The sequence below is a fragment of the Manis javanica genome, chromosome 8 (assembly GCF_040802235.1).
Source record: "Manis javanica isolate MJ-LG chromosome 8, MJ_LKY, whole genome shotgun sequence".
NCBI lineage: Eukaryota > Metazoa > Chordata > Mammalia > Pholidota > Manidae > Manis > Manis javanica.
In genome coordinates, this window is record NC_133163.1 from 122,783,917 (window position 1) to 122,796,555 (window position 12,639).

General features: G+C 41.4%; 1 protein-coding gene across 6 annotated transcripts in view; it reads right to left on the reverse strand.

Annotated features, from left to right (window-relative positions):
• SIN3A (SIN3 transcription regulator family member A) overlaps positions 1–12,639 on the reverse strand; it is a 64,542-nt gene that overhangs the window by 1,230 nt on the left and 50,673 nt on the right. For all 6 annotated transcript variants that reach the window (XM_017653232.3, XM_017653229.3, XM_017653231.3 and 3 more), the window contains 4 exons: positions 11,926–12,099; positions 7,945–8,037; positions 6,957–7,051; positions 2,289–2,496 (listed from right to left, as the gene is read on the reverse strand). In XM_017653232.3, coding sequence (XP_017508721.2) covers positions 2,289–2,496; positions 6,957–7,051; positions 7,945–8,037; positions 11,926–12,099 — 570 coding nt within the window. The remainder of the gene's footprint in view (positions 1–2,288; positions 2,497–6,956; positions 7,052–7,944; positions 8,038–11,925; positions 12,100–12,639) is intronic.

Sequence of the window (12,639 nt, forward strand, 5' to 3'; positions counted from 1 at the left end):
AAAAGAAGGGCAATAGGAATCCATTTAAAGAGAATTGAAAAAAGTAAACACAGAACATGTAAGAAGCTGGAACCTATAAAGCTCACAAAAAAATGCCAACACAGGGTCTGGGCACAACTAGCTCAGTGCTTCTCAATTTCAGCATGCATTAGTATTACCTGAGAAACTTGATACAAAGGTACAGGTTTCCTCATTTCCATCAATCTGCATTTTAAAACCAGCAACCCAGCTGATCCTAATGCACCCAGAATGAGACACAATGAGTTGTGGCTGTTGGTCATTTGTCAGCAGGGCCATCTACTTATAAGACAATGCAAAGCAAATGACTTAAAACCCACTCTTCTTTCACCTACCCTGCCCAGCAGAATGCCAGGCACAGCAGTGAAGGTTTACGTTCCTACCTATGTATCCAGTAAATATTTATTGGTGCCCGTGTGCGAGACAGGATACAGGATACAAAGATGAATTAGGTGTTATCTAGTTTCCCAAATAATTTGAACCAGAGACACAGCACCATGAGAAAGTACATTAAGCCACCAACCCAACGTCTCCCACCTGTATGTTTTATAGTTCTTTCAGACTTAACCAGTTCAAAACCGAATGCTTGATCTGCCCCCCCAAACCTGGTAACCCCTCCTATTAGCAGGTGTATTCCTCAACTTCCCATTTACTCCAGCAGAACACACGAAACCCACCACATGTTATCCTCAGTGCTCTCCTTGCTCTCATCTCCTCGCGCCCGATCACCACCGAGTCCACTGCCGCCCTGGCAGTCCAGGTCGCCGTCACCGCTCACTTGGACAAAGCAGTCTTCTGGGAGGTCTTTGCCCTCCCAACTCTGTGCTCACACACACTCCCATTCTCCTCACAGGAGTCCAAGCCATCTTTGTCTGTGATGTCCCAGTGTGCGGCAAACATAACCGTAACCATGGCATATAAGGCCAAGCAACGTGGCCTCTGTATACTCTTCCCACTTCATGCATCCCGTTTTCCCTACGGCTCAAGCCACAGTGATGTGGTCAGTTTCTCCAACATTGCCAAGTCCTTTCCTTCCTCCGAGCCTTGTACTTGTGTGTTTCTTTTGACTACAAAGTACCAACCCGCAACTCCTCACTGGAATGGAGCCTTATCATTGGTCAAATCTCAAGTGTCACATCCTTACAGAGGGCTCCCTAACAAAAGCAGGGCCCGTGTGCCAGTTACCTGTCATCACTTCACCTAGTTTCTTTCCTTGGTGGTCTATCTCACTACGTTATATGCTCCACTTCCTGGTCATCACAAGGCCTGGCACAATACCTGGGATGCAACTGTGCCAGGAAGCCTTCACAATGAGACAGCATGTGAAACAGGATTCATACAAGTAATACCACTTGAAATGTAAATGCCTGAAGGAGCTTCAATGGAAGGTGCTACTAGCAGTTATGGGTTAAACTGTGTCCCCTGCAGATTCCTATGATGAAGTCCTAACCCTCAGTACCTCAGAATATGATCTGACTTGGAAATTGGGTCCTTGAAGATGTAAGTAATTAAGATGAGGTCGTACTGTCATAGGGTGGGCTCATAATCCATCACACACACACACACACACACACACACACACACACACACACACACACACACACACACCACACACACACACACCACACACACACACACACACACACACACACACACACACACACACACACACACACACGGAGAGTGCTATGTGAAGACAGGCAGAGGTCTACAAGCGAGGTCGTACTGTCATAGGGTGGGCTCATAATCCATCACACACACACACACACACACACACACACACACACACACACACACACACACACACCACACACACACACACACACACACACACACACACACACACACACACACACACACACACACACACACACACACACACACACACACACACACACGGAGAGTGCTATGTGAAGACAGGCAGAGGTCTACAAGCGAAGGAATGCCAAAGATTAAAAGCACCCCACCAAAGACTAGGAGAAGTATGGAAGAGATTCCCCCTCACAGCTCTCAGAAGGCTCACACCAACTCTGCTAACACTGATTCGAACTTCTGGCTTCCAGAACTGTAAGACAACAAAATTGCTCAGCCACAGTCTGCGGCACTGTCACAGCAGCCCTGGCGAGACGATACACCTGCTCACTCAGCGATTCGCAAATCCAAAAGGAGGTTTTCATAAAAGGAGAGAAGCAGTGAGACGCCTCTGGGGATAGGCCTGACCCTGGCTGGGGAGGGATAAAAGTGGGGAGATTCCAGGTACTGGCTCTCACCTGATGAGCCCGGAGCAGGGCGGTCCTCCGGTACATGTAGTCCTCGGACTTGATCACATAGACCATCTTGTAGGAGTTGAGCTTGAATCTGCATTCCAGCTTGTCCAGGCTGTCCACATTCTCCAGCGTCTTCTTGCCGCCCCCTTCTTTGCCGTCCTTTTCCTGCTGCTCCCGGCCACGCTGACACTTCCGGATCCGCCGCAGATTCCTGCAAAGCAGTGAACCCTGCCGCATGAGAGCTCGTCACACAGACACAAACGACTCCCCCAAAAGGGGATAAAAACCTCAAAATCAGTTTTCCTTATTTCATTTATGTTTTCATAACGCATCACAGTTCCAGTTACATATATAAAATGTTCAATGGTTTCACTGTTACAAAAAAAAAATTTTAACTGCAGAGATACATAGAATAAAAACTACAAATCTTCAACCATTCCTTACTCCCAATTCTCCAATCTCTCATCTTGTTTGCAGTTTTGATTTAAAACCTTCCAGGGGAAAAAACAAAACAAAACAACCTTTAAGGCCTCTCTGAATTAACATGTAATCACTCATATGGGTCTGTTTTGGGATTTGCTTAAAACACAACAGGATCATACTATGAATATTAATCTACTATTCTCAACTTTTCACTTAGTGTTGTAAAGATTTTTTTTCATTGTACTACACATAGATTTATCTCATTCTCTTTAACTGTTGCAGAGGAAATGTACTTTAACCATCCCTGAACAACAATCAGTCAGGGTTCCTCATCTGAATCACAGAGCACAGAAAATTATTTGAATACCTATTTTTTTCAGTTCTCCCAGTACATCACTGCTATTCTACACACAAAGAGAAGGTAATTCACATCAATTGATGCCTTAGAGGATACTGAGAGCTTATTTCTAACAAGCAGAAAGGTTGTCAGCTAAGCAATTATATTGTTTCCAACACTTAGCTATTAAAAACATTGCTTCAGTGATTTTCTTTGTACAGAAGCTTTTTAGCTTGATATAGTGCCATTTGTTCATTTTTTATTTTGTTTCCCTTGCCGGAGGAGATGCGTCCAGGAAAAAGTTGCTCATTTTTATTCAAGAGATTTTTGCCTTTGTTTCCTTCTAAGAGTTTTATAGTTTCACGACTTACATTCAGGTCTTTGATCCATTTCAACTTCACTTTTGTGCATGGAGTTAGACAATAATCCAATTTCATTCTCTTACATGTAGCTGTCCAGTTTTGCCAATACCAGTTGCTGAAGAAGCTGTGATTTCCCTACTGTATATCCATGGCTCCTTTATTGAATATTAATTGGCTGTATATGCTTGGGTTTATATCTGGGCTCTCTATTCTGTTCTGCTGGTCTGTGGCTCTGTTCTTGTGCCAGTACCAAGTTGTCTTGATTACTGTAGCTTTGTAGCAGAGCTTGAAGTTGAGGAGCGTAATCTCCCAGCTTTATTCTTCCTTCTCAGGACTGCTTTGGCTATTCAGGGTCTTTTGTGGTTTCATATGAATGTTAGAGCTATTTGTTCTAGTTTATTTAAGAATGCTGTGGGTATTATGACAGGAATTGCAACATTTTTTTATTAAGGTATCATTGATACACAATCTTATGAAGGTTTCACATGAGCAACATTGTACTCACTACATTCACCATATTATCAAGTCCCCCTCCCCACACCCCACTGCAGTCACTGTCCGTCAGCTTAGTTAAGATGCCAGAGTCACTACTTGTCTTCTCTGTGCTATTCTTGCCCTCCCCGTGCCCCCGCTACATAATGTGTGCTGATCATAATGCCCCTTATTCCCCCTCTCCCTCCCTCCCCGCCTCCCTTCCCTTTGTAACCACTAGTCCCTTCTTGGAGTCTGTGAGTCTGAGAAGCAGTAACATTTTAATTCAACCCCAGCCCCTTAGCTCACATCTTTTTAATATGTTGTGTGGTAAAATGAGAATCACACATAGAGCCCCTTTGTGTGCCTGAGTACAATGGTTCTCGAAGAAAGCCACTTGAGCACTGCTTGAGTTGCAAATGGATCACCATTTTTACCTGAAAAAAATAATTAAATAGCCAACCTGGGGTATGTAGCAGATATTTTCTCAAAAAAATGAACAAGCGGGGCTTGCACTTCAAGGAAAATAACTCAACGTATTTGCTGCCTATGACAAGATTTAAGCTTTCAAGTAAAACTGAATTTTGGTAAACTGGTATTTGGTCACCATGAGCTGACAGTTTCCCACTACTTAAAGATGTGTTTGATGAGGTCAGTGACATACTAATAATGTGATTTTTTTAAATGTAAAGTTGTGTCATTTGGTAGGTCTGTATAACTTAATGAATTAATATTTTTCAAATAACCAACTGCATGAAGCTATAAAATCATGCATGAAAAGATCTGCTCAAAGTACAAGATAGACCAGTGGATTTTGACATAACTGTATGAAAAGCTCACTAATATTTTCACCAATAGTGCAACTGACCTTTAAGAAGCCACCACCTGGAGAGTTTTGTTGTCACATCAAAAAATACCTACAATTACCTGAAAAGATATTAAAATACTTTTTTTTCCTTCTACCTGAGTATGGCTGGATTTCCTTCACATATTTCAAGGAAAGAACGCAGTGAAACAGACTGCATATAGAACCAGATATGAGAATCCAGTCATTCTTCTTTAAAGCCAAACATGAAACAGATTTGCAAAAATGTAAAGCACTGCCACTCTTTTCACAAAGTTTTTGTCTTAAAATAGCTTTTCATTAAAATACTATTTATAACAATGGGTTTAGTACTTTTTAAGATAAATTTATAAATATCTTAAATATTTTAATTTCTAATATGGCAAATATTACTAGAGGTAATCCACATAAAGAAAAGCTTTTTGGGGTACGGAATCTCAATGAATATAAGGGGTCTCAAGGTCAAAAAGACTGAAAACCTTGGCTGTAATAGTTACTAAAAATCAAAGTCCTATGGTCAAGAGGCCTCACCATGTTAACTGCCCTGACCCAGAATGACTGCATCAACTTATATTTTCTCCCAGTGTATTAATGTGCCATCCCTTCCCCAAACCCTCTACAACACAGATAATCTTTTAAAAAATGTGCCAATCTGGTGAGAAATACACAATGGTATGTTTATTGTACATTTTCTTAAGCATGGAGACTAAAACTGTTTTGTTGAGAGAGGCCTGGCACAAAGCAGCTGCACAAAGTCTGAACAAATCAATGAACAGACGAATCTGGCAGGGCCCTTCTGCTCACACCCCTTTCCGTGGTCTGCTTAGGACTAAGTCCAGTAATACTTAGGATGGGTTTATTTGGACATAACCTCATATCCTAAGTTGAAAATGCACTTAATACACCTAACCTACCAAACATCATAGCTTAGCCTAGCCTACCTTAATCATGCTTAGAACACTTCCACTAGCCTACAATTGGGCAAAATCATCTAACACAAAGTCTATTTTATAATTAAGTATTTAATATCTCATGTGATTTACTGAATACTGTACTGAAAGTGAAAGACAGAATGGTTGTAAATGCATCAGCCATATTTACCCTTGTGAGCGCGTGGCGGATCGGGAGTTGTGGCTCACTACAACTGCCTAGCATTACAAGAGAGCCTTGTACCAGCACATCAGTAGCCCGGGAGAAGATGAAAATTCAAAATTCAACGTACGGTTTCTAATGAGTGCACACCACTTTCGCACCAGTGTGAGGTTGACAAATTATAAGTCAAGCCATTGTAGGGATCATCTATACTGGGATAGTACCTTTCTGGAAATGTAGGATTTGAGATTTCAGTTCCAAACTTTTGGGAAGGCAAAGCCACTTTAATACAGCAAAATCTACTTTCTACTTCTGCAACTCTGTCTTCCTCCTCTCACAGAGGACCAGCATTATCACGTGCTAATGTATAGGAAGGAAAATTTTAAAACTCTGTTAAGTGAGTTAACGTAGCAGGCCTAACACTGCTGTCCTTAGAAAGGCCTGCTTACAAGGCTGTACCCTGCCTAGGTTCTGGGATCTTTGGGAGTTTCCACCATGCCCTAAAGGGCAAGTGGTTCACTGTACTGCAACTGTACAGAATGTAAAGTTTATGCAGAACACCTGCCTTCCTTCTGGGAGCCTGGAACTTTGGTATATGCTAGGTGGCACCCAATAAAAAATCCTGGCACTGAGTCTCTAATGAGCTTCCCTGGTAGAGAGCATTTCAAACATATTGTCATAAATCATTGCTGGAGGAATGAAGAGCGTCCTGTGAAGACCCTCTGCAAGAGAACTCTTAGAAGTTTGCACTGGGCTTCCTCTGACTTCACCAGAGTCACTCTCACCCTTTGCTGATTTAGCTTTGTATCCTTTCACTGTAATAAATCAGTCACTATATGACTATATGCTGAGACCTGTGAGTCCTCCTAGTGAATCATCAAAGTCTGGAGACTCCAACACACATTCCTAGCCAACATAGGGAAGTCACTGTGGATTCCCTAAAGTTCCCACTTCCCTGCTGGTCTGGAACACACTCCAGGTAAGCTCACGGTGTGACAGCCAGACAAACCTTGAATTAGTGTCCTCAGCAGACAGAACAACAAATAGAGTAAGTAAAAAAGAAGAATCTCAAAGTCATTTAACTTTACATTCCTTAACTGTGCCCAAGCGTGTACTGCTGCTATGTGGCTTGGCTCACTCACCTGGGGAGAAATACTGGTTTCCGGGCCAGATGCTCACGAAGCTCAGGAGAGGTAGTATCAGAGTTCATGTATCGCTCCACATAGTCTGACCAGCGCTAGGATTCAAACACAAAATGGGGGTGGGGAGAGAGCACAAAAACTGGACTCCATCATCATCAGGTAATCTAGCAAATTCTATGACTAAAATGTCGGAAATCCTTACATTTCAAGATCAAAAAAATCTTTCCATATGGACATGCTTGTTACTTGGTGTTGAAACACAGCTTTAAAGTTTCATTAGGTAACAAAACCCAGTTTCTCTGAGATACTTAACAGTTACCAGAAGTCAGGAATGGATAAAGCTGGCTCCCTGACAAGTTCTGTTTCGCTCACAGAGGGTTTTGTTAAAGAACAAAGTATATAGTGGCAATTTTGACAATCAGTATCTTTTACATTAAAATCTGGATCTCTGGCATCTCTTACAAAAATTCAAAAATCTGGCAACCGTGGGCCAGTACTTCCACAGAACGGTCTTCCCTCCAGACGCCCACCCCCATCGCCCACGTGGCTCGCCCCTCTCACTGACACTGCCTGCTGGGCCCGGCTAGAACGACCTGCTTGTTCTGCACTGTGGGCTTGAGGACTCCTAGCCTCACCTATCCCAGTAAAAAGTAAACATGGTACAGAGACTCAAGATGATACTGGGCAGACGACACCTCATTTGTTGTTTCCTATACTTCAGGAGAAAAACAGGAAAGCTGCCAACCATGAGATTTCCTCAGAGGCTATGGCTTTGCTGAGGGCTAGATGAGATTGCCAGCAAACCTAAGTATCTACCACGAGGCACCCTTCTCTCCAACTGAAGACATGGCTGGAATGACCTGTACTTTAAGCGTCAGATCCCTTAAACAGGACTAAAGTTGTCCTGGCCTTTGAAAAGACAGTCACTACAGATTCTCAGGACATGAAAGCTCTCAGCACGCAGCTTCTGCAATCTATTTATCCATACTTCTGCTTCTACAGGGTCATCCGAGTTCTCCTCTTCTGTATCCAGAAGCTCAATGGTCAGCTGAACCTGGCCTTGGCTCTGAATGAACATAAGCTGCAAATAAGAAACATAAGTGTAAACAAAAGACCATCTATGAAGCTACCATCTAACTTTTTAAGGGTTAGGTGGTGTGGAGGCAATCAAGTTATAACACTTAGCTCTAATTGAGATGAGGAAAATACTCAAAAGCTTAGGAGATGGTGATAAAAAAAAAAGGCGAAAGTCCAATACTGCTACCCAGCCAAACGAAATGTTAGAGCAAAAAGCACTGTTTTATGTTTCATACTTTTTGAATTAGCTAAAACAATGTCAGTCAGTATAATGACTTCGCCATTTCACTTGATAATCCCATTTCTGGGACTTAATACAGAGATAAACAAGTCTACAGCATTTTAAAAAAAGAACAAAAAGAAAAAGGGAAAGGAAAATAAAAGAAACTTCTCATACCAAATGAAGTGGAAAGCTTGCAAACACAACAGAGTAGCAACTGCATTTCCACGACAGTCAAGACTACCCAGGACAGCAACTTGCCATGGGGCAAGGGACACAAAACAGCAGCATGTTAACAAGTGATTTACTGCAATAGTTACCAATCATATTTGAAGTTCTGAGTTCTGTTAATACTGTGTGATTAAAAAAAAATTCTATGTGAAAGAATACACTGATAGAGGTAAAAGCAAATCATGTTTTGCATAGAAGAACCATCAAATGTGACGGCACATGGATCTCCCCTTTCTGAATCCTGAGATTCTCATGCCCTTATCTTAACGGCTTGCTGCAGACAAGATCACTATATGCGTTACATGGAGAAGATAAGAGCTTAGTTAGAAGGAAGCTTCAAAATAATAATTTATTCCAACCTTCTTCATTTAACACAGCGAAAAATCTAAAATTTAGAGTTCTGATTTCTCAACACCACACAGCTTTTCAGTAAAACTGGACCAGAAGCTAGTTGTGCTGTGGTTCAGTTTTCTTCCAGATAAGCTTTAAAAGTTACTATCTGCTAGTAAAATTTAGAACATGACAAGAACATAACAAACACACACACACACACACACACACACACCCTTTCAAAATAGATTTGAAAAAAACTGCCCCAAGGATTTGCTAAAAACCCCCTGAACTAGGATGACCAAGAATGTCAAGATCGATCTATTGCTGTCATATAATCACCCTTCAAAGTGATTCTGAGACGACGCTCTCCCTCTGCAGGCTTAAAACTGACCGTAGCAGGCTCCCCCGCCTGCCATCTGTCTTGTCAGGCCCTCTACGATGTGCTCACCCCAGCTCTCTGAACTCCGCAACCACTCTCCCGATCTTGGCTAGCTTCACTGTTAGACTGCCCCCAACCATTACCCAGCTCAGTAACTGCCTCCAGTTGTAAACCGCACCTCTGGCTCCTCCACTCCTTACTCGGCGCTACCAAACTGATCTTCCCGAACGCTCCAATCCAGTGGGATATGCAGGCCCTGAACATGCTTCACTGCTCACCGACCTTAAGAAAATTCACACCCTTAGTATGGCCATAAAAAGCCTCTATCATTTGGACCCCCTTTCTACATACTTCCTTTGTCAATATCCTACAGACTACTTGATTCATTCAAAATACAGTCATTGAGTGTGACACAGGCACATTCAGGAGAACATGGTTTCTTCCTTGGAGAAGCTCAATTTAGGAAAGGAAACAGGCATATGCACAGCTCTATTTATATTACTACTAGGTAACTACAAAGGTACTATTCTAGATGCATGGGCAACATGCTGTGGGAATAAACACTCTTCCTCAGTGAGCTGAGAAAGTTTCACTTCACTGACGTAACACTCAGCTGGGCACTGACGTGGAAGACCAACCCATGGCAGAGAAATTATGACAGAGAAAACTGCATTTTAAGAAGCACATAAAAGAACTCTACCTCCCTCCCCCTCCCAGAAAAAGGATGAAGGATATGAATAAGCAATACACAGAAAAGAAGAAAGAAATGGGCTACAGTAGGAAACAGGAAAATAATGTAATTTTCTAACCCTTGAACTGGCAAAAATAAAGAAGTCTGATAATACCAAGTGTTGATTAAGGGTAGGGAAGTAAATGCTCTCATGAAAATGTATACTGGTACGGCCTGTTACTTTGGAAGAGTAAAATGGCAATATCCATGAAAATTAAAACTTTTAAATATGCATACTCTTTGACCCAGTGATTTTATTTCTTGGTCTGTGCCTTAGACATGCACACAAGGATACAAGTACAATAAAATGCTGTTCCATGCAGCACTATTTCAGTATGAAGTATGGCATGGCAGAAATGAGTGGGATCTATATCAAACCAAAACAGAGAAACTAAATTCTTAAGACACAGTAAGTGAAAAAAGCAAGATACAGACTCTGTGCAAAGCAGTATCATTTATTTGTACATGAATGTACCTATGGATGTAAATGCACAGCAAAGGGTCTGCATCAGTATACACAGGATTAAACATGCCTGATTTTTAAAAAGCTGTGAAAAATGTACATAGAAAAAAATGGAGAGAATGCTGAATGTGGGGGTGGGCAGATTTCAAAGGCTGCTTATGCTCAGCGTAATGCCAATACTATATTGAATTTTATTCTCTGTAAACATTGTTTAGAACAGGATCGCCATGGGGACACAGGTTTCCTCGTCACCAAGGTTTTGTTCCTGCTGTTTCCTCGGCCACTCTGACAGCCATTCTTATCTAGGGGGCGAGCCTACCCGATCCTTCATGGCACTCACCACACAACTGAACACATCGCTCACCATGAAACCGAGCACACAGTAAACTCATCATGCACACTTACAGATCTAGAACCCCGAAAAGCTTAGGAAATCTATTCTGTAGTGGGCAGGCCTCCAGGCAGAATACCAGATCTCACACGGAACTTGGTAACTCGTTTACAGCTCCCTGACTCTAAATTAAGCAAACAGTACACGTGGTGGGTTAGAAAATGGCTGAAAATAGCAGACAACTAAATGAACTTGGGGCCAGATCATTAAAGTACATGGAACATACCCAATAAGGTCAAAATTTTATTTAGCTTAGCTCTCTGCTCAGCCAACTACAAACCTTATTCTGCGCCATCTAAACCTGTCCTTATGTAAATACACACACACTTTGTTTTGCTATACACATTTATTACACAGTTGCAATCAGCATACACATACATACTTGTGGATCCTTTTATTTGCCTCAATATTATTATAATTTATAATAAACTTTGAAGGGCTACAAAATATGCCATCCAGTATTCACACAACAGGCTGCCATCAACCATTCCCACAGATTGGACATAACAGGTTGTTTCCAGCTGTTTGCTTTTCTCAGTAGCTATTATAATGGTGGAAACTGGGAACAACCTAAATGTCCAACAAGACAGGCACAATTCTCCATAAAATGAAATATCAAATAGTCACAAAAAGATGAAAGTGTTGCTAATGGAGCAAAACAAGTCATAGAACATTTTGCTCAGTATAATCTCTTTCAAAATACATACAAGCATAGAAAAGTCTAGAGATGTCATCAGTGATTATTTCTGGGAACATCTGTAGGTGACTATTTTTTCTTCTCTGCATTTCCTATATCTTACGATGATCATGGATTCCATGTATAAACATTTGAAAATAATATTTACAAAGCACAATAATATGAAAAATGTTCAGATTAAAGAAAGCACAATACAAAATTATAAAAATCATATATAACAACTAATTTTATTAAAGTCAAGAAAATAACAGACTCTCCATGGGAAACTTAACTTCCACTTTTCCATGTTTTTTATACTCCCTCCAGTGAGCTCATAGGAACTCAAAGGAGTTTTAGGAGTGGAAACACTGGGTCAAAGTATCTGGTGTGGCTCTGACTTCTGGTGGGGACAGTTCCAAAAACTTACAGTGTCACCAGCCTGGTCCTTGACCATGTAAGTAACTCTCACCTTAAAACAATTCTCATCTGACATGAGTTGCTCAGCCTTCCGCTGATATGTTGACTCCAGAAGACTCCTTGAAGTCTGCGTGCTCAGCTGGCCTCCAGCGGCCCCATTATTGTTTTCTGCCAGGTAAAGGTCAGTCACCTGCACACAGATCTCATCACTCACGATGTGCTGCAGCTGGAATCAAGCAAAGACAAGTTGTCGGGGAAAGAAGAAAGTATTTCTTCCCATTATACAGTCAGCCTTCCTTTAATAGTTCCAGTCACTCAACTCAAAGCTTTTTTGACTGGCAATTTAAAAAGTTAATCACACAAAACCAGTTTCATCTTCTTGGAGAACAACCAAGCCAAAATCTTCAACCATATCACCAGTCCATGAGCAAAACTTTCATACCCTTTTAAAAGCAAAACCACAGGCAACCCAGGTTAATGTGCTGCTTATTTAAAATTCCAAGAAAATTTTAAAAAATTTAATGTGAAAGAAAATTTCCATGGCTTCCTATTTTTATGGTGCTTCTTGACCATGTACAATTTGCTTTCACAAGTATTTTCATTGGATTTACACTACTCTTGGAAGCAGGATAAAGATGGGTGTCATTTTATATGAAGCAAATTTACACATTAGATGAGAAAACTCACTGTGTGACAAGAATAGGAGGACCCTGGAAAATCAAAAGCAAGACACGTGTCTATATTCCCAGCCCTGGTATGAAATCTG